Source organism: Oncorhynchus keta, chromosome 1, assembly GCF_023373465.1.
Source record: "Oncorhynchus keta strain PuntledgeMale-10-30-2019 chromosome 1, Oket_V2, whole genome shotgun sequence".
NCBI lineage: Eukaryota > Metazoa > Chordata > Actinopteri > Salmoniformes > Salmonidae > Oncorhynchus > Oncorhynchus keta.
The window spans coordinates 39,662,170-39,688,526 of record NC_068421.1 but is presented as its reverse complement, the minus strand read 5'-3'; the positions used below and the strand labels follow the sequence as shown (position 1 = coordinate 39,688,526).

At 43.7% G+C, this 26,357-nt stretch overlaps 2 protein-coding genes across 5 annotated transcripts in view; one reads left to right on the top strand and one right to left on the bottom strand.

Annotated features, from left to right (window-relative positions):
• Positions 1-19,898, bottom strand: part of LOC118374282 (ankyrin repeat domain-containing protein 13B-like) — a 37,425-nt gene extending 17,527 nt beyond the window's left edge. The window contains exons 1-3 of the mRNA XM_052524396.1: positions 19,410-19,898; positions 9,044-9,179; positions 5,550-5,674 (exon numbers count right to left, since the gene is read on the bottom strand). Coding sequence (XP_052380356.1) covers positions 5,550-5,674; positions 9,044-9,179; positions 19,410-19,517 — 369 coding nt within the window. The 5' untranslated portion in view covers positions 19,518-19,898. The remainder of the gene's footprint in view (positions 1-5,549; positions 5,675-9,043; positions 9,180-19,409) is intronic.
• Positions 19,899-20,681: 783 nt separating this feature from the next.
• Positions 20,682-26,357, top strand: part of git1 (G protein-coupled receptor kinase interacting ArfGAP 1) — a 28,774-nt gene continuing 23,098 nt past the window's right edge. For 2 of the 4 annotated variants that reach the window (XM_052524389.1, XM_052524385.1), the window contains exons 1-4: positions 20,682-21,093; positions 24,191-24,324; positions 25,219-25,331; positions 26,087-26,192. In XM_052524389.1, coding sequence (XP_052380349.1) covers positions 21,042-21,093; positions 24,191-24,324; positions 25,219-25,331; positions 26,087-26,192 — 405 coding nt within the window. In that variant the 5' untranslated portion in view covers positions 20,682-21,041. The remainder of the gene's footprint in view (positions 21,094-24,190; positions 24,325-25,218; positions 25,332-26,086; positions 26,193-26,357) is intronic. The other 2 variants (XM_052524390.1, XM_052524388.1) reach the window with 1 other exon arrangement.

Sequence of the window (26,357 nt, the reverse complement as noted above, 5' to 3'; positions counted from 1 at the left end):
TGACTGTTAGAACTGTTAAGGCTCCATGGATTGATGGGGAATTGAAAAACTGTATGGTTGTAAGAGATGGAGCAACAGGAGTGGCTCATAAGTCTGGCTGCACATCTGACTGGCTGACTTACTGCAAATTGAGAAAAGAGGAAGAAGCTGCATTTATGAAGCCAAGATCAATGATATAAAAGAATGATGGAGGAAAAAAAAGTTAAAATAAATGATGGCCAGAAAGACAAAAAAATATTTCATCGAATCAACAAAGAGTGAGCCATTGCATTCATGCAAAAATAAATAAATAAATAATGAAATAAAATTGTACGTTTGGATTTTGTAACGTTAGTGTGGGAACAAACCTCCTGGCATTGACAACATAGACGGAAGGATACTGAAGATGGTGCTGACTCACTGGCCACTCCTCTCTGTCATATATTTAATCTAGAATCTAGAGGAAGGTGTTTGTCCTCAGGCCTGGTGGGAAGCCAAAGTCATTCATAAAGCAGCCTTTACTGGTTCTAACAGCAGACCTATCATCTTGCTGCCAGTTCTTAGCAAACTGTTAGAGAAAATTGCCTTTGACCAAATACAATGCTATTTCTCTGTAAACAAACTGACAACAGATTTTCAGCATGCTTATAGAGAAGGGCACTCAACATGTACTGCAATGACACAAATGACTGATGATTGTTTGAAAGAAATTGATAATAAGAAGATTGTGGGAGCTGTTCTGTTCGATTTCAGTGAAGCCTTCGATATTATTGACCATAACCTGCTGTTGAGAAAACATGTTTTATGGCTTTTCAACCTCTGTCATATCATGGATTCAGAGCTACAGTTGAAGTGGGAAGTTTACATACACCTTAGCCAAATACATTTAAACTCAGTTTTCACAATTCCTGACATTTAATCCCAGTAAAGTGTCCCTGTTTTAGGTCAGCTAGGATCACCACTTTATTTTAAGAATGTGAAATGTCAGAATAATAGTTGAGAGAATAATTTATTTAAGCTTTTATTTCTTTCATCATATTCCCAGTGGGTCAGAAGTTCACATACACTCAATTAGTATTTGGTAGCATTGCCTTTAAATTGTTTAACTTGGGTCAAACGCTTCGGGTAGCCTTCCACAAGTTTCCCATAATAAGTTGGGTGAATTTTGGCCCATTCCTCCTGGCAGAGCTGGTGTAACCGAGTCAGGTTTGTAGGCCTCGCTCGCACAAGCTTTTTCAGTGCTGCACATTTTCTATTGGATTGAGGTCAGGGCTTTGTGATGGCCACTCCAATACCTTGACTTTGTTGTCTTTAAGCCATTTTGCCACAACTTTGGAAGTATGCTTGGGGTCATTTGGAAGACCCATTTGCGACCAAGCTTTAACTTCCTGACTGATGTCTTGAGACGTTGCTTCAATATACCCACATAATTTTCTTAACTCGTGATGCCATCTATTTTGTGAAGTGCACCAGTCCCTCCTGCAGCAAAGCACCCCCACAACATGATGCTGCCACCCCCGTGCTTCACGGTTGGGATGGTGTTCTTCGGCTTGCAAGCCTCCCCCTTTTTCCTCCAAACACAATGATGGTCATTATGTCCAAACAGTTCTATTTTTGTTTCATCAGACCAGAGGACATTTATCCAAAAAATATGATCTTTGTCCCCATGTGCAGTTACAAACTGTAGTCTGGCTTTTCTTATGGTGGTTTTGGAGCAGTGGCTTCCTGGCTGAGTGGCCTTTCAGGTTATGTCGATATAGACTCGTTTTACTGTGGATATAGATACGTTTGTACTAATTTCCTCCAGCATCTTCACAAGGTCCTTTGCTGTTGTTCTGGGATTGATTTGCACCTTTCGCACCAAAGTACGTTCATCTCTAGGAGACAGAACGTGTCTCCTTCCTAAGTGGCATGACAGCTGCTTGGTCCCTTGGTGTTTATACTTGAGTACTATTGTTTGTACAGATGAACGTGGTACCTTCAGGCGTTTGGAAATTGCTCCCAAGGATGAACCAGGCTTGTGGAGGTATACAATAATTTTTCTGAGGTCTTGGCTGATTTCTTTTGATTTTCCCATGAGTTCGAAGGTAGGCCTTGAAATACATCCACAGGTACACCTCCATTGATTCAAATGATGTCAATTAGCCTCTCAGAAGCTTCTAAAGCCATGACATCGTTTTCTGGAATTTCCCAAGCTTTTTAAAGGCACTGTCAACTTAGTGTATGTAAACTTATGACCCACTGGAATTATGATACAGTGAATTATAAGTGAAATAAAACAAACAAAAATGACTTTTGTCATGCACAAAGTAGATGTCCTAACCGACATGCCAAAACTATAGTTTGTTAACAAGACATTTGTGGAGTAGTTGAAAAACAAGTTTTAATGACTCCAACCTAAGTGTATGTAAACTTTCAACTTCAACTGTATAAATCTAATATAACTAAGAGGGTTTTATTTAATGGAAGCCTCTCTAATGTCAAGCATGTAGGGTGTGGTGTACCGCAGGGCAGCTCTCTAGGCCCTCTACTCTTTTCTATTTTTACCAATACCCTGCCACTGGCATTAAACAAAGACTGTGTGTACATGTATGCTGATGATTCAACCATATTTGTGTCAGCAACCACAGCTAATGAAATCACTAAACCTTTAACAAGGAATTGCAGTCAGTTTCGGAATGGGTGGCCAGTAATAAACTGGTTCTGAACATCTCTAAAACTAAGAGCATTGCACTTTTTACAAATCATTCCCCAGGCTCTAGACCTCAGCTGAATCTGGCATTGAATGGTTTGGCGTTTGAACAAGCTTAGGAAACTCAATTATTTGATGTTGCCTTAGATTGTAAACTGTCTTGGTCAAAACATATAGATTCAATGGTGGTAAAAATGGGGAGAGGTCTGCCCATAATAAAGAGATGCTCTGTTTTTTGACACCACTCTCCAAAAAAAGCAAATCCTGCAGGCTCTAGTTTTGTCTTATCTTGATTATTGTCTAGTCATATGATCTGCAAAGAAATACCTAGTTAAGCAGAAGCTGGCCCAGAAAAGAGTGGCACATCTTTCTTTTCATTGTAACCAGAGGGCGAATATTAATACTATGCATGCCTGTCTCCCCTGGCTAAGAGTTGAGGAGAGACTGACTTCTTTTTATAAGAAACATTAATGTGTTGAAAATTCCATATTGTTTGCATCGTCAACTTACACACAGCTCTGACACACACACTTACCTCACCAGACATGACACCGGGCATCTTTTCACAGTTCCCAAATCCACAACTAATTCAAGAAAGTGTACAGTATTATATAGAGCAATGGTTCCCAAATGTTTTATAGTCCCATACCCCTTCAAACATTCTACCTCCAGCTGCGTACCCCTTCTAGCACCAGGGTCAGCACACTTTCAAATGTTGTGTTTTGCCATCACTGTAAGCCTGGCACACACACACTGTACAATACATTTATTAAACATAAGAATGAGTGTGAATTCTTGTCACAGCCCGGCTCGTGGGAAGTGACAACGAGCTCTTATAGGACCAGGGCACAAATAATAATATAATAATAATCAATAATTTTGCTCTTTATTTAGCCATCTTACATATAAAACCTTATTTGTTCATCAAAAATTGTGAATAACTCACCACAGGTTAATGAGAGGGGTGTGTGCTTGAAAGGATGCACATAACTCTGCAATGTTGGGTTGTATTGGAGAGAGTTTCAGTCTTAAATCATTTTCCACGCACAGTCTATGCCTGTATTTAGTTTTCATGCTAGTGAGGGCCGGGAATCCACTCTCACATAGGTATGTGTTTGCAAAGGGCATCGGTGTCTTAACAGCGCGATATGCCAAGGCAGGATACTCTGAGGGCAGCCCTATCCAGAAATCTGGCGGTGGCTTATGATTAAATTACATTTTCACAGAACCGCTTGCTACAATTCTGATGAGGCTTTCTTGTTCAGATATCGGGAAGTGAACTGGAGGCAGGGCATGGAAGGGATAACAAATCCAGTTGTTTATGTGGTCCGTTTCAGGAAAGTACCTGTTTAATTGCGCACCCAGCTCACTCAGTTGCTTCGCTATATCACATTTGACATTGTCCATAAGCTTGAGTTAATTTGCACACAAACAAATCGATGGAAAGACCTGTGTGTTGTCCTTGTTAATGCAGACAGAAAAGAGCTCCAACTTCTTAATCATAGCTTCAATTTTGTCCCGCACATTGAATATAGTTGCGGAGTGTCCCTGTAATCATTGATTCAAATCATTAATGTGAGAAAAAACATCACCCAGATATAATTCGTCATCATGCAAGTGGTCAGACAAGTGAAAATTATGGTCAGTAAAGAAAGCTAGTCTCTCAATTCAAAAACACTTGATAACCTGCACAAAAAAAAAAGCTGTAAAAGCGTTACATGGTCGCTGCCCATATCATTGCATAATGCAGAAAATACATGAGAGTTCAGGGGCCTTGCTTTAACAAAGTTAACCATTTTCACTGTAGTGTCCAAAACGTCTTTCAAGCTGTCAGGCATTCTCTTGGCAGCAAGAGCCTCTCGGTGGATGCTGCAGTGTACCAAAGTGGCGTCGGCAGCAACTCTTTGCACAAGCATTACCACTCCACTATGTCTCCCTGTCATGGCTTTTCGCCATCAGTACAGATACCAACATGAGCAGCAGCTACGTTTGGCTACATACGGACCTTTAGTGGAATTCCCACGAGAGAGTAACTGTGATTGTGATTGGATGTTAATTATTTGACTAGGCTACCTGTATTTGACATTGTGTTGTTATTTCGCTCAACACTAGATGGTTTACTTTTATTTTTGGCAGTGAAACGAGGCTACTCAGGCGAGAAAAAAAACCTCACCCAAATGTATAGCCCCATTGGAAAAAAAAAATGTGAATCACATTTTTATTTGGCATACCCCTGACGGCATTGCGCGTACCCCTGTTGGTGGGACATATTACTCTGTTTTAATGTTACTCCTTAATCGTTATGATAAATAATGTGTTTTTTCTTGAGTGTACTTTTAACAAAGCTGAGATGTACTTTGCTCTGTAGCAATATAGGTGAAATCGGTTATTGACACAGACATAGTGGCGTAGCAGGAATGCTGTGAATCAAGAGGTTGTGAGTTCAAATCCCAGGTGAGGAAATGTTGAATATTAATTATTGTATAAATGAACACGCACATTGTCAAACATGTAAGTTGAATACAATGTATGTTGAATACAATGTATGTTGAAATGAGAATTTCTAGTTGAATGAACATATGAGACAATTTGAGCAAACACATCATTTTAAGTTGACTGAATTTTTGGGCCATCTAAAAGTTTGGGCCAACTAAAAATGTTAAGTTCTGGGTATCACTTGGACCGAATAGTTGAGTAAACAAAAAAAGGAACCAGTTACTTAATAATATTTCATTTAAACAACAATAAAACATTTTTTACAGTGTTGTTCAACAAGATAAGTGCTAACGCAAAATATATCTACAAGTGTTTCCTAAATGCTTGTATTCTGACGTTGCTATTGTGCTCTGTACTTGTGTTCAGTGTCAGTGCCTCTAACCTGGTGCAGTCTCTCCAGGAGGACAGGGATTCCCGCCAGTCTCTTAGTGGTCCGCTGGTAGTCACGGTAATGCAGAACTAGACGTACCAGCTCCGGGTCTCGTGTACTGACTGCCTCCTGGAGCACTATGGGAGAGAGGAAGACAATCTTCACCATATGTATAGACACACACTCATGGGCCAATTAATGGTTTGCATCTACAGACAGTGAGTCCTGTAGCCGTGGCTTGCTATATAAAGCAGGCAGACAGGCATCGAGGCATTCAGTTACTGTTGAATTGAACATTAGAATGGGCAAAACTAGTGAGCAAAACTAAGCGAATCCTGGGCTTTTCACACACGACTGTGTCTAGGATTTACCAAGAATAGTGCGAGAAACAAAAAACATCCAGTCAGAGGCAGTCCTGTGGGCGAAAATAGCTTGTTGATGAGAGGTCAAAGGAGAATGGAAAGAATCGGGCAAATAATGGTACAGTGGTGTGCAAAACGGCATCTCGGAACGCACAACTCATCGGTCCTTCTCACGGATGGGCAACTGCAGCAGATGACCACACCAGGTTCCACTCCTATCAGCTAAAAACCAGAAGAAGCGGCTCCAATCGGCACGCGATCACCAACACTGGTCAATTGAGGAGTGGAAAAACATTGCCTGGTCTGACTATTCCCAGTTCCTGTTGCGTCAGAGTCAGGATTTGGCGTAAGCCGCATGAGTCCATGGTCCTACCCTGCCTGGTGTCAACGATACAGGCTGGTGGCAGTGGTGTGATGGTGTGGGGAATGTTTGATACCCTTGATACCAATGGAGCAACGGTTCCATGCCCCGAAGAATTCAGGCTTGCCTTGAGGCAAAGGGGGGTCAGACCCGGTACTAGATGGGTGTACCTAATAAACTGTGTATATTGGACTGTACTGTGCTGTTCTGAACTATGCTATGCTGTGCTATGCTATACACAATACTACAATACCTTAAACTGGGTGGTTTGAACCCTGAATGCTGATTGGCTGACAGCCTCGGTATATCAGACCATATACCACAGGTATGACAAAACATTAGTTTTTCCTGCTCTAATTACGTTGGTAACCAGTTTATAATAGCAATAAGGCACCTCAGGGGTTCGTGGTATATGGCCAATATACCACGGCTAAGGGCTGTTCTTAAGCCCGACGTAAAGCAGAGTATATTATTGGCCATATACCATGAACCCCTGAGGTGTCTTATTGCTTAAGTATAATTGTCACGCCTGCTCCCGCTCTCCCTCTCTCTGGCTCGAGAGCCCCAAACTGCCTATCTTTTCGCACACCTGTCCCCTTCGTTACGCGCACCAGCGCCTCATTGGCCCCACCTGAACTCTATTATTATTTGATTGCCTTCACTGTCTGTTCCTTACGTTATTCCCTGTCAGCATTGATTTCGTTACTTTGTACCATCCAGACGCTGGTCCGGTCCTGTTTTATTTCCGTAGTTGATTAAATGTTCTCCATGTACCTGCTTCATGTCTCCAGTGTCGTGCCTTAGAGAATGCTGACACCAAAATTGGAAGCATCGGGGAGTGCTGGCGTTCCGGTTGGTGGTGACGTCTATCCGGGGCCCGTCGCCGATGGAACCATGGGGCCTAGCCAGCTCGTCGAGCTTCCACACCCTAGCTGGCTCGAGAGGTTTCCTTGCACCGGTTGGCTCGGAAGGAGCCCATCCTGCGTTGGGCCTCAGCCAGATCATCAGGTTTTTTACACCCAGCTGGCTCCTCAGGCCACTACGTCTACGCCGGATCATCGGGCTTCCACGCCACAGCGGGATCGACGGGCTCCCCCGCCTCTACCGGTTCGTCGGGCTTCTTCGCCCCAGCCGGCTTGTCCAGCGCCCATGCCTCGACCGGCTCATCAGGCCCGCCCCCGTGGGACACCTGGTGGCGCCCCTAGAGGGGGGCGTAGTTGATTAAATGTTCTCCATGTACCTGCTTCCTGTCGCCAGCGTTGTGCCTTACAATACTATACAGGTCCCTTCCCAGTGCCACAGTCCTAAATCAACTCTCTGAGGAAACTCTGACTAACCAACTCTCTGAGGAAACTCTGACTAACCTACCCAATCCATTTCAATTTCATTTTAAATTATCAATAAGTGCATTTAAAAGCAATTGTGCCTAATTACTTGATTAGATCCATCCACAGCAGCCATTTGGCTCACCATCAATCCACAAACAAATGGTTCCTATTCGTAGAATCCAATCACCTCAATCTATTTTTATAGAGATTCCATACAGTACATCCTTCCAGCCTTTAATTGTGAGTCACTATTAGACTTATCCTAGTCAATTTATCTATGCTTTCACAGTATACATGCCTGTTGTGTTTTATGGATAATTCTGCTGAAAAACAATTTAGTTTTTAGATAAAGTACTCCTACTACAACAACTCCTACTACTCCTATTACTCCTACTACTCCTACTCTTACTATTACTCCATCTACTCTTATTATTCCTACTACTACTACTACTACTACTATTACTCCTACTACTCCTATTACTCCTCCTCCTCCTCCTCCTACTATTACTCCTATTACTCCTCCTACTATTACTCCTACTACTCCTACTACTCCTACTACTAATACTACTCCTACTACTACTCCTCCTACTATTACTCCTCTTACTCCTCCTACTATTACTCCTACTACTCCTACTACTCCTACTACTAATACTACTCCTACTACTACTCCTCCTACTACTACTCCTCCTCCTACTCCGCCTACTACTACTCCTACTACTCCTATGACCTCCGCTACTCCTCCTACTCCTCCTACCACTACTCCTATAACTCCTATTACTTCTACTACTACTCCTTCTCCTCCTACTACTCATACTCCTGCTACTCCTCTTCCTACTATGAATCCTCCTACTACTACTCCTCCTACTATTACTCCTACTACTCCTCCTACTATTACTCCTACTACTCCTCCTACTATTACTCCTCCTACTACTCCTTCTACTATTACTCCTCCTACTACTACTCCTACTACTACTCCTATTACTCTTACTAATACTCCTACTACTCTTATAACTCCTACTACTCCTACTACTCCTCTTCCTACTATTACTCCTCCTTCTCTTCCTACTATTACTCCTACTATTCCTACTGTTACTCCTCCTCCTACTCCTATTACTCCTACTACTCCTCCTACTACCACTCCTACTACTACTCCTATTACTCCTACTACTCCTACTACTCCTACTACTCCTATTACTCCTCATACTATTACTCCTACTACTCATCCTACTATTACTCCTACTACTACTACTACCACTCCTACTACTCTTCCTACTATTACTCCTACTACAAGTATTACTCCTCCTACTACTACTACTACTACTACTACGACTACCACTACTCTTACTACACAAATGAAATCAATCACATTTTATTGGTTACATACACGTGTTTAGCAGATGTTATTGCGGGTGGAGCGAAATGCCACTGTACTATTACAACCCCTCCCTGTCTCACCCGTCCAGCCGTTGCGGTTCTCCTTGCTGACGTCAGCACCATGTTGAAGGAGCAGACGGGCACAGTCCAGGTGACCCAGAGTGACAGCCAGGTGGAGGGGAGTCCGACCCCGGGGGTCCAGGGTCTCCACGTCCACCTGAGGGAGAAGAGGAGAGAATTGGGGTCATTGTATTGCATGGTGTGCAGGGCTCATCTGGAAAGGAGAGAGATAGGGTGGAGGAAGTGTGGAGGAGAGAGTGATGGAAGGAGAAGAGACAGGTGATAATTGAGCTATCACATCCTCACATGAACGGAGTGCCAGTGTTCTAGACGGGTCGTCTTTATATAGTGAGTTACGCTGTAAGTGTCTAGATGTAACGTCTCTGTCATTCTCTAGAGTTAATCTCTCTCTCTCGCTGTCTCAATTTCAATTCAAGGGCGATATTGGCATGGGAAACATATGTTAAATAATAAACAAAAGTGAAATAAACAATACAAATTAACAGTAAATATTACACTCACAAAAGTTCCAAAAGAATAAAGACATTTCAAATGTCATATTATGTGCAAATAGTTAAAGTACAAAAGGGAAAAGAAATAAACATGGGTTGTATTTACACTTGGTGTTTGTTCTTCACTGGTTGCCCTTTTCTTGTGGCAACAGGTTACAAATCTTGCTGCTGTCATGGCACACCGTGGTATTTCACGGTGGGCATTGTGCACATAGCCTGTCTTCTCCTGAGAGCCAGGCCTGCCTATTTCAGCCTTTCTCAATAACAAGGCTAGGCTCACTGTACATAGTCAAAGCTTTCCTTAAGTTTGGGTCAGGTATTCTGCCACTGTGTACTCTCTGTTTAGGAACAAATAGCATATAGTTTGCTAAATGTTTTTGTTAATTCTTTCCAATGTGTCGGTCAAGTAAATATCTTTTTGTTTTCTTATGATTTGGTTGGGTCTAATTGTGTTGCTGTCCTGGGGCTCTGTGGGATCTGTTTGTGTTTGTGAACAGAGCCCGAGGACCAGCTTGCTTAGGGGACTCTTCTCCAGGTTCATCTCTCTGTAGGTGATGGCTTTGTTATGGAAGGTTTGGGAATTGCTTCCTTTTAGGTGGCTGTAGAATTTAACGGCTCTTTTTTGGATTTGGATAATTAGCGGGTATGGGCCTTAATTCTGCTCTGCATGCATTATTTGGTGTTGCATGTGGTACACTGAGGATATTTTTGCAGAATTCTGCATTCAAAATCTTAATTTGGTGTTTGTCCCTTTTTGTGAATTCTTGCTTGATGAGCGGACCCCAGACCTCACAACCATAAAGGGCAATGGTTTCTATAACTGATTCAAATATTTTTTAGCAAGATCCTAATTGGTATGTCGAATGTTATGTTCTTTTTGATGGCATAGAAAGCCCTTCTTGCCTTGTCTCTCAGATCATTCACAGCTTTGTGGAAGTTACCTTTGGCACTGATGTTTTGGCCGAGGTATGTATCGTTTTTGGTGTGCTCAAGAGCAACAGTGTCTAGATGGAATTTGTATTTGTGGTCCTGGAAACTGGACCGTTTTTGGAACACCATCTCTCTCTGTCTGTCTCAGCCTTTTCCTGCCTCAGTTTTGATACAGTAGCTATATCAGTCTAGTAGACTACTGCAGTGTGTTTGATGTAGGCTCTCTGCTCTGCAGTCTAGTTGGTCTAAATCAGCAAGTCTCTATGTCTAGAAATATGGTCTCTGGCTTGTGATTAAACAAAGTTCATTAGAGCACCTGGCAGGTTCCAAGGTCAAGAATAAACCAACCACATGCTGACATCCTAATGAGGGAGGCTGATAGAAGGCGACTGGGGTGCGTCCCAAATGGCACATTATTCCCACTTTAGTGCTCTACTTTTGACCAGAGCTGTGTGGGGGCCCTGGTTAAAAGTATATATAAAGGGAATAGGGTGCCATTTGGGATGCACACAAGGAGACGCTCTGTGGAATCTGAATCTGCCTTACTGGTGGATGTGGAAAATGTATTGAAGAAATGACAACGCATGGAAATGGATAGATGGATGGATGCTACTGTTGTGAGGGGAGGAGCAGTTGTAACAGGGAATAAGGGCAATAGCTTTATGGTACATTTCCATCCGAGCTTTGTGTCTATTCATATTTGCATTGGAAATATCACAAAGTACACACACTGTTGAGTTGTGTTGTGTGAGGGCTTGTGTTTTGGTTCACGTGTGCCCCAGTGCAGGTCAGTGCAGCCCCGACGTTTTGTGTTGGTGTGCTGAGTGTACTTTGCAGTGTGTTATTGTGGAGTGTGTTGTACAGTACATCAGAGGGATGCTGCTGGGTTGTTTTTCACCAGGAGCAGCCTCCCTCCTCCCACGTGGAGCCTCCTCATCTCCCCCGCTGCTCTCCCTCTCCTTCCAGGGGCCTCCCTGGGGGCCACGCCCTGTTCTGTAATTAGCAAGCACAGCGTTAGTGCTAGTGACGCCACCGCTTGATCGTAAGCAACAACCAGGGCTCCTAATCCCAAAGAGGGGGTAGGGGGACGCCGGAGAGGAGAGGAGGAATGGAACGGCAGAAAAACAGGAGGAGGAATCCACACAGGCACTGTCAGAGGTGAAGGACGAGGTGTGGAGGGAATAGAGGGAGAGAATAGAGGTGTATCGCTATAGCAACCAAGAGAAGAAGAGGCGGGAGAGATGGAGAAGGAGGAAGGTGTGCTATGCGTTGGAGCTGACTGGTTGAGTGGCGGCGGCTGCACTGTGAGAAAGAGAGGGTGGTGATGGCGTAGGCTGTGGGTGTACTGAATAACGGGTAGTGAGCGATTGATGTCAGTGTGGCTTTATAGGGCCCTCCAAGTGGCCCTGGGGCTTACTCTGAAGAGAGAGAGAGAGAGAGAGAGAGAGAGAGAGAGAGAGAGAGAGAGAGAGAGAGAGAGAGAGAGAGAGAGAGAGAGAGAGAGAGAGAGAGAGAGAGAGAGAGAGAGAGAGAGAGAGAGAGAGAGAGAGAGAGAGAGAGAGAGAGAGAGAGAGAGAGAGAGAGAGAGAGAGAGAGAGAGAGAGAGAGAGAGAGAGAGCAGCAAAGGATTGTGGTAGTATATTGACGGCTGGTCGTTCGTTCTATCGGTTGCCAGAGACACGACCCAGTTGCTAATTATTTTTGTTCTGTATCTATGGACAGAACAAGTCGTTTGTTCTAAATGTCTTATTGCCATACTGGCTGGCAACATTCTTATCCCTTGCATGCTAGCTAGCCAACTACGGCTAACTTACAGTCACGTCAAACAGTGCAGCCAGAATAACAGCAGAGTAGCTCCATTTGCGTTTGTTTAAGCTGTTTTCTAGTGACATTTATTTGGGTACATCCATAATAATGAGCAAATGATCCGATTTCACCTAGCATAGGAAATGTGCTCTCTGTTGTTCAGAGGAGCTAGCCAACAACACAGCTAACTCAATCACTTCAAACTGAAGCTGAAAAGACTGCAACTAGCTGCACTTAATTTAGTTTTACCTGTTTTCTATTGATATTTCTTTGTATATACAGTGCATTTGGAAAGTATTCAGACCCCTTCCCCTTTTCCACATTTTGTTACGTTACAGCCTTATTCTAAAATTGATTAAATACCTTTTTTTCCTCATCAATCTACACACACTACCCCATTTTGACAAAACAAGAACAGGTTTTTCGAATTTTTGCAAATGTATTACAAATTAAAACAGACGCTTGCTATGAGACTTGAAATTGAGCTCAGGTGCATCCTGTTTCCATTGAACATTGAGATTTTTCTACAACTTGATTGGAGTCCACCTGTGGTAATTTAAATTGATTGGACATGATTTGGAAAGGCACACACCTGTCTATATAAGGTCCCACAGATGACAGTGAATTTCAGAGCTATAACCAAGCCATGAGGTTGAAGGAAATTTTTTCGTAGAGTTCCGAGACAGGATTGTATAGAGGAACAGATCTGGGAAAGGATACCAAAGAATTCCTGCAGCATTGAAGGTCCCCAAGAACACAGTGGCCTCCATCGTTCTAAAATGGAAGAAGTGTGGAACCGCACGGCCAAACTGAGCAATCGGGGAAGAAGGGCCTTGGTCAGGGAGATGACCAAGAACCTGATGGTCACTCTGACAGAGCTCTAGAGATCTTCGGTGGAGAAGGGAGAACCTTCCAGAATGACACCAATCTCTGCAGCACTCCAACAAGCATGCCTTTTTGTTAGAGTGTCTAGGCGGAAGCCACTCCTCAGTAAAAGGCACATGACAGGCCCGTTGAAGTTTGCAAAAAGCCACCAAAAGGACTCTCAGACCATGAGAAACAAGATTCTCTGGTCTGATGAAACCAAGACTGAACCAAGGAAACCTGGCACTCTCCCTACGGCGAAGCATTGTGGCGGCAGCCTCATGTTGTCGCGATGTTTTATGTGCATTATGTGTAGATTGATGAGGGGAAAAACAGTTTAATACATTTTAAAATAATGCTATAACGTTACAAAATGTGGGAAAATGGTTTTTGGTTTGCTCAGATAAATTATTCAAATATTTATTATTCTGAATCTAAATGTTATGTTGCCTGTTTCTGTTTTTTTGCCAGGATAACACATACTGTAGATGGTGGACAATCTACTCTTACTGTAGTACTGACTAAATGTCTGAGACAGACAGACTGCCAGGTTTATGCAAACTACACTGTTGAAAACAAAATGTTAGTCTAAAAAGAAATGTGAGATGATGTCTAGATCAAGTTTGTAAATTGCCTGGCTGGGCTGATGAGACAGTGAACTGCGCAGTCAGATGGAACAGAGTAAATAGGCATGTTAACGTCCTAGATTTAGTCGGTGGTAACTTGTGGCATAGACACCGGCTGGAATTCAGGATTAGACCCACCCGTTGTATGAAGCTAATTAAGTATAAGAGCAAATAGAAACACTCAAATAGAAACACGACAGCAGCCACTTTCTCACACAAACAAACATGCAATCACGCACAGACACAAGTCCCCTCTCTCTCTATCTGTTCAGTAAAAATAGATCAAAGAAAAAAAATGTATATATTAAATAAGGAAACCACTCTTGACAAAAACACTGATAACATTATTGGTCAGTTACGGTATAGAACTGACATGCTAAACCAATACACTCAAATGTAACACTTTTCTGCTGTGGTACAAAGACACACGGCACCTCTTAGTCCACACCTCCTCATCCTCACGTCTTCACACTAGTGCACACATTAACACTGAAACACAGTGGCAGACTTACTCATTCGCATGTGAACAATGTGGTTCTGACCAACAAACAGCCCACAAATAGAGCCATACTATCCTGCACACAAACACGTACAGACCCACACACACAGGCCAGACATTAGCTGGAGTCTCAGTATAGATGCTGATTTAATGTAGGATCAGTTTAGCCTTTTAGATCATAATGAATAAGATTGGGGGGACCTTATCCCAGATCAGCACTCCTACTCTGCACTTACAGAATCGACTGGCCCAGGTGGTTACAGTAAGGATATTATGTCATACTGGGTCTCCCCATTCTCTCTGCTCATCCTAATCATCCACTGACTGACTCGTAGTGCCTGCTCACTCTCTTTCTCTTCCTCATTGGGTCCATCTGTGGCTCAATCCACCCTTCATTCTTCCATCCCCCCTTGGTCCTCCGCTATCTCCCTCTCCTCCTCCACCCTTCCTTCCATCCCTCCCTTGGTCCTCCCTTCTCTCCCTCTCCTCCTCCACCCTTCCTTCCATCCCTCCCTTGGTCCTCCCTTCTCTCCGTGGAAACTGCATAATTGATAGACATCTCTGTCTACTCCTGCACTCTCTCTGCTTTGCCTTAATGTTCTCTGGCAGCTACTTAAACCAACATCAATCATTTATTGTGAGACCAAAATATGTTTGTGGTGGGTGGAGAGGGCATGCACGAGAATCATGTGTGTGCTCATTGGGAGGGGTTAAAAGAATCAACCCGTACCCCTTATTTTAATTGTTACCCTTTTTAAATTCGGTACTTACTATGCACAACTGTGATTGATCGATTTCCAATATGTGTTGGAGAGTTATAGCCTAGTTATAGCCAAACGTTGTATATGACTACATGACAGTGCTTGGGATAATGTCTCTTTATGCAGTCCTTCTCTGTGCGAGTGTATGGTGTAAGTGGGGCGTATGCAAATGAGACCACACCATCAGATGCATGTGTGTGATCGGCTTATAGATATCTCGAAATAACTTAGATCATTACCATCCCTCTATCACCAAATGCAGGTCAGAGAAATAAAATGAGGCCAGAGCGGGAGTTAGTAGTTGGAGCCTGACAGTCTGAGCCCAGTAAATTTGAGCGAGAGGGACGGCTGGGCAGAGGTGAGAGCAGCAGAGGGACTGAGGGAGGATAGGATGGAGGAGGATGGAGCTGGGTGAAATAACTCTGCCATGGTCAGTGAACCTGTCACAGGCAGGGTGGGGAGAGATATGTGATTCTCTCCCTCCTCCTCGATGACAGATGTGACAGCACTAGTCTCTGATACAACTGAAGAGACTCTAAGAGACTCTAAGTTCTCTCATACTTGCGGATGAGGGTGAAGATTATCACCTATACATTTATATTTGGGATAATATTCAAACCGATGGCAAACCATTAGGCTACAGCCTTTAGTGTTTAATCTGAATCAGTACTAAACCTCACAATCAGCTACACTTGTGTTAGTGTTTTAAACCAAAGTCAAATCTTCATTATGCCACAGGTTTTACAGGTAATTCACTAAAACTTTTAAGACGCATTATATTGGCAACATGCCTTTTAACCATTGTTGTCACTTGTCAGACCACCACAAGACTAATGTAATAACATGTATTACTTTGCTCAGTGATAGGAGACAACAGATGGTATTCTGTGTGAAGGGGGGAGGAAGTTGTGAATAGAGAAACACTGGATAGAGGAAAGTCCCCCACAATGCAAAGTGAGGAGGAACCTACTCCTATCTCTAAGGTAGTAACCTCACATTTGATTTCCTGCATGGAATAGAAGCTGAAAATACCCTGGATTTGCATAATCAAATGACAACAAGATACCGTGGTTAAGCAAACACCAGTACAAAATGCCGGAATGGAAACTTGAATTGCTTTGGTGCGGTTTGTTCCAGGAAACATTAACATGACTATTGTGGAACAACTCTTTCCATGTCTGATCGTTGATATAGGTTAGGATATCACAAACAATGTCTGTGAACTGATGGAGAATTGGAGGTTGAATTCAGTACTAACCTCAGAGAGTTTTATGCATAGCTATTTACAACCGGTGTATGTGTGTGCACGCGTGTGAGCGTGTGCATGTGTGGTGTGTGTGTGTGTGTATGCGCATGCAAATATACAGTAAGTCTGTCCCTACGTTATGGTTTGCAAAGGCAGATATGGGCCACGAAGCACCATTCATTTCCTCCATGCCTTTTCAGGCACACAAATGCAACCCAATATTAGCAGGGACATCTTTTCAAGCTTTAAGGAGTACTGCTGTCTGTTTCTGTCCTCTCTCTCGGTTAAAAGCTTTCCGCAATTGAACTAAATGTAGACGAATCACACCCCTATCCCTAGTGACACTGCACTGCTGCAATTAGCGTAGAGTTTCACTGCACTGTAGGGGTAAGTAGAGGGGAGAGGAGATGGAGGTATGGAGCACCATAGAGGGGAGTCAGGTGGAAACTAAGATACGTTGGGTGTGGGAGCGAGAAACTGACAGAGGGGAGGATGGATGTTGTGTATAACGAGTCAGGGTAATTTACTGTAGATTACAGGCAGGGATAGACAGATGGTACAGCAGAGACAAACGAGGAAGGAGGACAATGTAATTTGTGAGGCCTGTGTCCACCCAGTATGATATCATCAGACTTCAAGACTGCTGAGTTGACATGAGCGCCCAGCTGAGACTGTGAGCATCGTACACATTAGAGTGAGGGTGGCTCCTCTTCGCCTCTTTGGTAGAAGGTTAGGGCAGTTATTTTTTAGATAAGGATCCTGTTCCATTTCAAACATATCTGGGTTGCATTTTTAGTGCTTGGATCAGGATAGAGTGATATGTTGCTGCACACTGCTGTTATTCAACCCTCCCTTCCTTCCTTCCACTCCTCCCTCATTTCTTCCCTTCACTTGCATCCTCATGTTACTTTACAACCTCTGGCTATTCCTCTTTGTATCTACCTTGTTGTCAGGTCTCTCTATTCCAAGAATCCCTCTGCTTTGTTTGATGACACTGCTTAAAGAAGCTGCATTGAGCTCTCCCTCTTCACTCTCCTCCCCGCTCAATTTATCTTTAAAAAAAAAACTTTTGCTCTTTTATGTGCTTCTTCTTCTCCTTCCCGGATACCAATACCAATAACATTTTCTCTCGCTGCTGGCGCAGCACTTCTCTGTTCTTTCATCAGTGAGGCGCAGGCCTTGCTTACCCTGTGTGCACTCGCTCCCTACACCCTACACCCTGTGCATTTCTTGTGTCCGGCACTCCTTTAGATACCATTGATCCTTGACACATATGCAACCACCGCCAGCCATATCCAATCCACTCATGTGCACACTTGACCGTCCATACATCCAGCCAGTCAGTCTGGGAGTTCCAGACAGACAGTTGGCCAGCCAGTGTAACTCTTCCCCTGATGGAGCCATAAACACACTTCTATAAGCCTGCATACTTTGCCAAGAGAGGCCAAGATTTATCTGTCAGCGCCCTGTAAATGACACCAACTGGGGGATGCGTTATATAGTTATAATCAATGGGGCTCAGACTTGAATCATCACCAGCATCACAGTGCGCTGCACAGCATTGCATCCGAGCCAAGAGGTGCTAAGGCCTGAGCGTTTACATTACGTTTTAACAGTGTGTACGGTCAAATAAAGTTATTCGAATGGAATTGAACTTGGATTAGTATATAAATATGACTGAGAGGGTATGACATTCGAGTCAGGTTTGCAGATGCGAGTGAGAGTAAACTAGTCTTATAAACGTCCTAAAAAAAAAAATTGAAACGTTAATGAGGTGTCAGTCACAGTGACCGGACATATGAAGGACATATTCCCCTTTAAACTGTTTTTTTTTTGTTGTGCTCACATTCAGAGTTGAAAAACAACCACAGCCCTTCTGTTGATGTGACAGTGTTACAGTAGAGAAGCCAAGCCTGTACTGCACATCAACCTGGTGTATAATAGGCAGCAGAACAGGGAACTGGCATTTCAGTCTACTGTCCTTTACAACCTGCACTCTCGCAATTGCTTACCATTTCTTATCCATATTAAATGCATTGCATTATATGCTTTGTATTGCAAACACATGGGATTCATCTTGCTTATAATAAAAATAATAATAATAAGGCACTGAAATGATGCAGATGCAGATTTAATTGAAATTAAATCTCCGCATAGTGTGCAGGTTTTGAGGTTTTTCATTCAGTCGTATTCATCCTACTCAATTGTCCGTGTGCCTGGGAAGCTGCAGGAAACCTGTGTTAGATATTCCATATTCCTGCAGAGATGCACTGACTGTTCATTTGAGAGTATTTTCAGGTGTCTGTCTGTCATGCCTTGTGTCCATCAGTCTGTCCTGTAGTACCTATTTCCATTGTATGCATGCACCGTGTTCTAGATATTTATGGGTTCAAATAAATGGACGGACAGGCTAAAATGTTCCGACAGTACATCCCAGAAAGAATACATGAACACCTATGCAATTTCGTTCTGTAGGTATGGACATATCATAGAAATAGTAAACATGGCATAGCCACACATCCTCTTCTGACAGCCGAGTCAAGACTGGTATTATTTCCATTACTGTGCATGTGCATCAATTCGCCCACATTATATCTGCATTGTCTCCCACGGTTTCCTCCTCTTCGTTTAGGTGGTGGTGAGGTACAGTATTGGACACAACACGAAATAGTATTACTAGCAGCTTTACACACGCACAGCTATAGCTTGCGAAAATGTAACAAATAGCAAGGAAATGGTAATGAAATGGATTAGGCTAGAGGAGATTATTAAAAGAATGATACAATTTTGCAAGTTCATGATGTGGTCGCTAAATGCAATGACATCATTATATGGAATTGTAGCAAAGCCTAGACACATTTTCTGACTCCCACTGAACGACAACGATGGAAATACATTTCAAACGAGGTTTACGGTATTTCATGGCATGGGCTAATTTGCAATCTCGAGGTAAACTCGTGGCAGGTATTGAAACATATGTAACTTCCACCCCCTCTTACCGTTCAATTCAATCTACGAGCCCACGGTTCGTGAACTGTGGTCACACTAGATGGCACACCTAACCTAAACCTATGCAAATGATATTGGCATGGCCCACGCTTTTTTTTATCAGATAGACGAGGACGTGTGGTCCGAAGACTCACCTGCTCGTTCCCGGATAGCGCTTTCTCTAGTTGCGGATGTTTGTCGTGCCACACCATGTAGTGAATAGGATAACGACTCTTTTCCGGAGTTTTCTTAGCAGAAATCATCTTCGGTCATAGTTCGCCTTCTCTCCTCTGTTTTTTTGTTCCGTATAAACCTGTCTTAATACTTCGCTTTTGACTGACTATTAGCTCATATTCTCGCTCTGTCGTGACATGTCACTTTACAAGACATGCCTTCCGCATTATAATATGAAAGTAAGAATAAAATGTTTCAATGATTTCCCTTGCAGTCTGTTGGTTATGAAAAAGACTAGTCAACAGCCCTAGATCTAAGAAGAATCTGCAAGAGAACCCTTACTTGTATTTAATCTAGCCTACCTCTGTTCTCCATGCCCTGCCCCTCTCATACCTTTCTCTTCCTCCTTGAATAAACTAGCGAGGCAGACGCCCATCTATTCTCCGCTCCCTCCCATCACAGCGAATGGTGACTGTGAGATGCCCTCTGTACTGTTGCGAGACAGTGATGACAGCCCGCAATAAAATGTAAGCAGCCAATCAAATTGAAGGGATGCTGATGAGAGTGATGTATAAGGTGCACGCGAGTAGAGTGGCTAGTGTGGCTACATACGGTACGCCCCCTGCCAGTCATTATGAGTTAGTCATTCACTTTTCACTTGATGTGAATAAACGAAAGAATCAGCCTATATAGCTTAGCCTATAACATTATCACATACAAATAGCCCGAAGGCCTACACCCTTGATGCAGTCTATTGGCTCATTGCCTAGGCTATAGCACGGCAATGTTTTTGCAACATGAAGCTCTTTGAACATTTATTTTGGCTATTTGTAAACCTGCTTTTATGCCCATATTATTACAGATTAGTCAATGTCTAAAACATCAGAATTGCATTGCCAGCCAAAAATATTTTCCTTCGACAACCTCGCCTGTAATATAAGCTAGTCTAAGCCACTATACAGCTTTACAAAAGATAATCAAATACATCATATTAGAGACCTAGCTAAATGTGAACATCTATAGGTGGAGGCCTACATGAATGGGTATTGATGAGATTCCAAGCTTTGAGCGAATACGAGATGATTTTGGAGCTCTATTTAGATCTCTATTCCCATTGGCATTGGTGAGAGAGAGAGAGAGAGAGAGAGAGAGAGAGAGAGAGAGAGAGAGAGAGAGAGAGAGAGAGAGAGAGAGAGAGAGAGAGAGAGAGAGAGAGAGAGAGAGAGAGAGAGAGAGAGAGAGAGAGAGAGAGAGAGGGGCGATGAGAGCAAGTGGTGGGAGAGCGAGTCGAGTGACAGGTAGGACGGAGCGCAGTTATCCTAGGTCTCGACATTGGCAATGCAGTGCGCGCTAGTGTCTTATATCCCTCTAGATATGAGCCAGCCAGTGATAACCATCCCACCGACGAGGACTGCGACTCACTGAATCCGGAGTTTAGGACTGAAACCGGTTAGGAAGAAAAGGGAAAGCTTCGGGAGAGCCAAAGACCACAACGCCGGCTTCCGGGGATTCAGGGCAGCATATAGAAACAGCATAAGGCGGTCTTCGGAAGGGGCGAGCATCCATTAGATATCATTTGGATATACAACCACTGCTGTAGTGGAACCCTAAACATGTCAAGAAAGGTCCACAGAACCGAAGTATGCGCCGACTGCAGTGCACCAGGTACGATGAAAACTGAAACAATGTGTTGTTTTAGTCTTTGATATGTGTGCTAGCTGGCGACATTTAGATGGGACGGCGGAGGCCTGTGCCCGCTGTCAAGTAGTACAATAAAACGGCGCAGGTTCACAGGCAGTTAGTTAGTCAGGCCTTTAAACAGAGTGACATTTTCATTTTCAGGGCATGTGAATAAATGAAGTGACTAGAAAGTTACTTTGGTTTATTTGACAAGAACCATATTCTGTAGATGAATTTGAGTGTCGGATTTGTTTCGCCTACTTGATTAGCCAGCGCAGCTAGCCAAGCAACGTATAACGTTTGCTTTTATTTCTCGTGTTAACCGCCACATCTATCTGGTCGCTCACTACGTACCCAGTTTGCTAACAAATGGGAAAGGGTGTCTATCTTGTCTGGTCTAACTTGAATAGCTTGCTATCACATCTGTCTGTAAAGTTGGCTCTGTAGCCTCACGGGCTAACTAGCTAGCTGGCTAGGTAGCTAGTTACATTTGAAGACGACAGGCTAGCTAGTTTGGCATGTCTTCCTCCAGAGTACTTTTATAAATGTGACCAATTTCACGTTCTAATTTGTGTAACGTTAGATAGCGAGCTAGTGTGCTAACGTTTAGAGTCTAGAAGATTATCTGAACGTTGTTACTTAGTTAGTTAGCTAGCTAGCTAGTTAAATTATCATAAAATAGTAGTTTAAGCTAGTTGGCTAGCTAGCTGCCTGCAACTAGCCAATGTTAGCAAGCAGTGCGGCGCAGAGTAGGGGCGTTGATAGTATAGGTTGTGAATAGTGATTGAGTGAGTGCCTGTAATCTGGACCCCTGACCCGTCTAGACTGCTCCATCTGTAGGCATAAATCATTTTTTTTTTAGCTTAATCCTTCATGTCATTGTTTTAGTAGTTACTCATAAAATCATGAATACATTCTCCAACTCTGTTTTTCCTACAACATTATTGTGCACCCACAACTCTGATGTGATGCCAACCTTGGCATCCTGGCCCTCCCTGCCCACATAGCCTTGGCCTTGCACATTTAACCCCACCTGCCCCAATGTTTTGGGGAGGAGGAGAGTTTGGGATGGGGGTTGGTTGGAGTGGGGTGCATGGCAGCTGCTCTCTCCTTCACAGCTGCTCTCCCTTCAGGAATGTGTTTCTGCTTTCCCAGCTGATTGATGACACTCCTGACCATCACTCCTCTGCAGTTACCTGCGTTAGCCTGGCTTGCTTGTATACTTACTCTGTGTGTGCACTGTGTCGTTTCTTTTTCTTACTTACAGTTTACTGTCAGCTTTCTGCTGCCCGTCCCCTTCTGGGCAAAGGCAGCTCTAGCAAACTGCTGATCCAAGCCACTAATGTGTGACTCCTTGTCACCCTCCACACTGGAATAGCTACTGGACTCATGAACAACCTCCATATTTTGGAAGAAGTAATATAGCAACTATAGGCTATTAAATGTTGTTACTGTCAGTATGCTCGTAAGGCCTATTTGTTTTTCTATCATAATATGGTTAGTTTTATGGGCAGCACAGCATGTGGTAGAATGCTAGACTGAAGAGAGGGCTATAGCCTTCAGTAGTGTTGACTGTAGATATAGTGGTACAAGAGACTAGAGTGGCCCCATATGCGCTGTGTCTGTGTAGCCAAGGTCAGTGTCTGTGCGAGTGCATGCGTATGAAATCACATTAGGCGCTGCACACACTAAGTGGAAGTAAGTGTGGACATGGAGAGGAAGAGCAATGGGGTTGTTCTGTGAAGCATGAATTATGACGAGATTTAACTTTTAGTGTCAACGATTGGAATCTATACCAATGAAGAGTCCTGCTCCCCACTCTTAACATTTGATTTTGCGCTCTGTTTTGTCCTGTTCTGCCATGGGTACAAACCCAACAATTTTATTTATTTATTTAACCCTTATTTTTACGAGGTAAGTTGACTGAGAACACATTCTAATTTACAGTAATGACCTGGGGAATAGTTACAGAGGATGAATGAGCCAATTGTAAGCTGGGGATGATTAGGTGGCCATGATGGTATGAAGGCCAGATTGGGAATATAGCCAGGACACCCGGGTTAACACCCTCTACTCTTAAGATAAGTGCTATGGGATCTTTAGTGACCACAGAGAGTCAGGATACCTGTTTAACGTCCCATCCGAATGACAGCACCCTACACAGGGCAATGTCCCCAATCACTGCCCTGGGGTATTGAGATATTTTTTTTAGACCAGAGGAAAGGGGACCTCCTACTCACCTTCAAACACCCCTTCCAGCAGCTTCTGGTCTCCCATCGAGGGACCAACCAGGAACAACCCTGCTTAGCTTTAGAAGCAAGCCAGCAGTGGGATGCAGGGTGGTATGCTGTTGGCTAAAGAGTTGCTGCTTTTCATAGATTATAATCTTTGAAAACAGTAGGCATGCTTTGTTGAGTATTGCCAATAGCTATTTGTTTCAGAATTGTCCCTCAAGAACAGATCTCTCTCTCTCTCTGCATGTATTCGCTCCTCCCCAGCCCAATCTGTAAGCTCTTAGGCCTACCAATTGAGAATAAATGCTCCATCTAGTTCCTCGGATAAAATAGGCCCTTTGCATGTCGTACACAGTTAGCTTAGCCTAATTATAGCAGGATCCTGAGGGTGTAGACTAACCTTGCCCCGGCCAGAATTAATGACTAGACTGTGTGGCCCATGGTTCTGTCTGTGCCCACTGAACCCTGGACTTGTCTAGTATGATGATCTCATTACCACCTAAAGGCACAATTGGGTGGTACTGGAATTTTTAAGGTCAGGCTTGTATTTAGGCTATACAGTATGATGCTAATAATACGTGTTTTGTTGTATGGTCTCGAGAACTCCTCATTGTGAACTCCCACAACTGTCAGTCTATTCATCACTCTCACATTAGGCTATTTGATTATTTTAAACGTGTGCAGTAAACAATAATGTCAAATATTCGGCCTAACTGTATCACCGGTAAGAAACGGTAAAACAAAGCTATAGGCCTAACGATGAACCTGAGATGAAATAGCCTAAGTTGTACACACCTGACCCCCACCCATACCCCTCTCTCACTTTATCTCTTTCTCTGTGTTTTCAGATCCGGGCTGGACCAGCATCAACAGGGGAGTTCTGATCTGTGACGAGTGCTGCTCGGTGCACCGTAGCCTGGGACGCCACATCTCCATCGTCAAGCACCTACGGCACAGCGGCTGGCCCCCTGCACTGCTGCAGGTACCTGGGGGGACAACATAGGGGGCTGGGCTTGGAGATCATTACTGATGGGTGTACAAGTAGCCCAGTATTTGGCAATCAGCTAAATGACAAGTAACCTAATTCAACCAATGTATTAGGCCTTTACCTGTTTATTATAGATTTCTAACATGTAAATCCATAATGATAAAAAACAGTTTATAAACTATATATAAATTAGGGCCAGGGACCTCACAATACAATATTACAATATTTAGGTGCCAATATGATATGTATTGCGATTCTCCCGATTTCTATATGTTTTGCGATTCGATTGCGAATTGATGTCCCAAACATATTGCTCACTATGTGTCTGCTGCAGAGAGACGAGTGAGCATGGAAATTAAAGTGCTGTAAACATGTTGGCTCACTATTTAAAAAGATGATGGAGATCAAGCTATAGGATGAAAAATACAGTCGTTTTGGCACACGCACAGCCGACTAGCGCTAGCTGACGCTACCAAGAAAAACGATTAAATACATTTAAAATAATTTTGCAATATTTAACTATCAATTGTTTTTTTTCCTCCATCGCTAATATAAAGTAAATGTTACCTGGCTGCTGGACAGAAAATATTTGAGAAGACTTTTGTTAGGAACTGGATTTAAATGTATTCTTTTTCTTTTTGTATTTTCACTTTATTCAGACAGGAAGGAAATTAGTGGGGAGGGAGATGCAGAGAGTGGCTCTGGGGTCGGGATTCACACCCACTCTTGGTGGTGTATAGGTTCTGCAGGCGGTGGCTTTACCCACTAGACCAGCCTCAGGCACTGGAAGAGGCTTTGATTTGCTCTACGAGGACATTCCACCCCAACATTAGATAATTTCATGTTAGGGATGTGTTGTCGTGTGTCTCATTAGTGTGTGTGTTTTAGATGGTGCAGACCCTGGCCAGTAATGGGGCTAACTCGATTTGGGAGCACTCCCTGCTTGACCCAGCACAGGTGCAGAGCGGCCGCAGGAAACCCAACCCACAGGACAAAGTCCAGTAAGTTAATTTTTTATTTCACAACATATATTTTCACGACACGTCAGATGAGAACCAATTCTGATGACCTGGGTGGGGACATTCCTCACTGACGTATAGTCTCTGTTTGTGGAACTCACTCTCCCCCACCAAGATCTCAAGAGATTCTTTTCACTCGGTCAATTGTTATAGTCCGATCAGGCTAATAAGCTTATGTGTTAGATGCAGCTCAGCCTTTGCTCATTAACTAGTATCAGACTATTATGGGATCAGAGAGGATTTTCCCCTCAGCATCTCATGCTGCAATGATTCATACATACAGCTGATGAGGGCCTCCCGAGTAGCGCAGTGGTCTAAGGCCGTGCTACGAGAGATTCTGGGTTCGAGTCCAGCCTCTGTCGCCGCCGGCCACGACCGGGAGACCCATGGGGCGGCGCACAATTGGCCCAGCGTTGTCCGGGTTAGGGGACGGTTTGGCCGCTAGGGATGTCGTTGTCCCATCCGCGCACTAGCGACTCCTGTGGTGGTCGCAAGGTCTACGGCGTTTCCTCCGACACATTGGTGCGGCTGGCTTCCGGGTTCAGCGGGCATTGTGTCAAGAAGCAGTGCGGCTTGGTTGGGTTGTGTTTCAGAGGATGCACGACTCTCGACCTTCGCCTCTCCCGAGTCCATATGGGAGTTGCAGCGATGGGACAAGACTGTAACTACCAATTGGATACCATGAAAAAGGGTAAAAAAATCCATACAGCTGATGTCTTACCTTATGTCTTACACAGCCCCACCAAGTCCGAGTTCATCCGCTCCAAGTACCAGATGCTGTCCTTCGTCCACAAGCTGCCGTGCCGTGATGATGACGGTGTTACCACCAAGGATCTCAGTAAGGTGAGGCCCGCCCCCTCAGGTCAGGTGTCAGAGTTTGACGTCCTTCACAGGCTGGGCTCGTCCACTCTGGGCCATGGCTGGTGGGCCGGGGTGCCTCCCACTGAGGCCACACACACACACACACACACACACACACACACACACACACACACACACACACACACA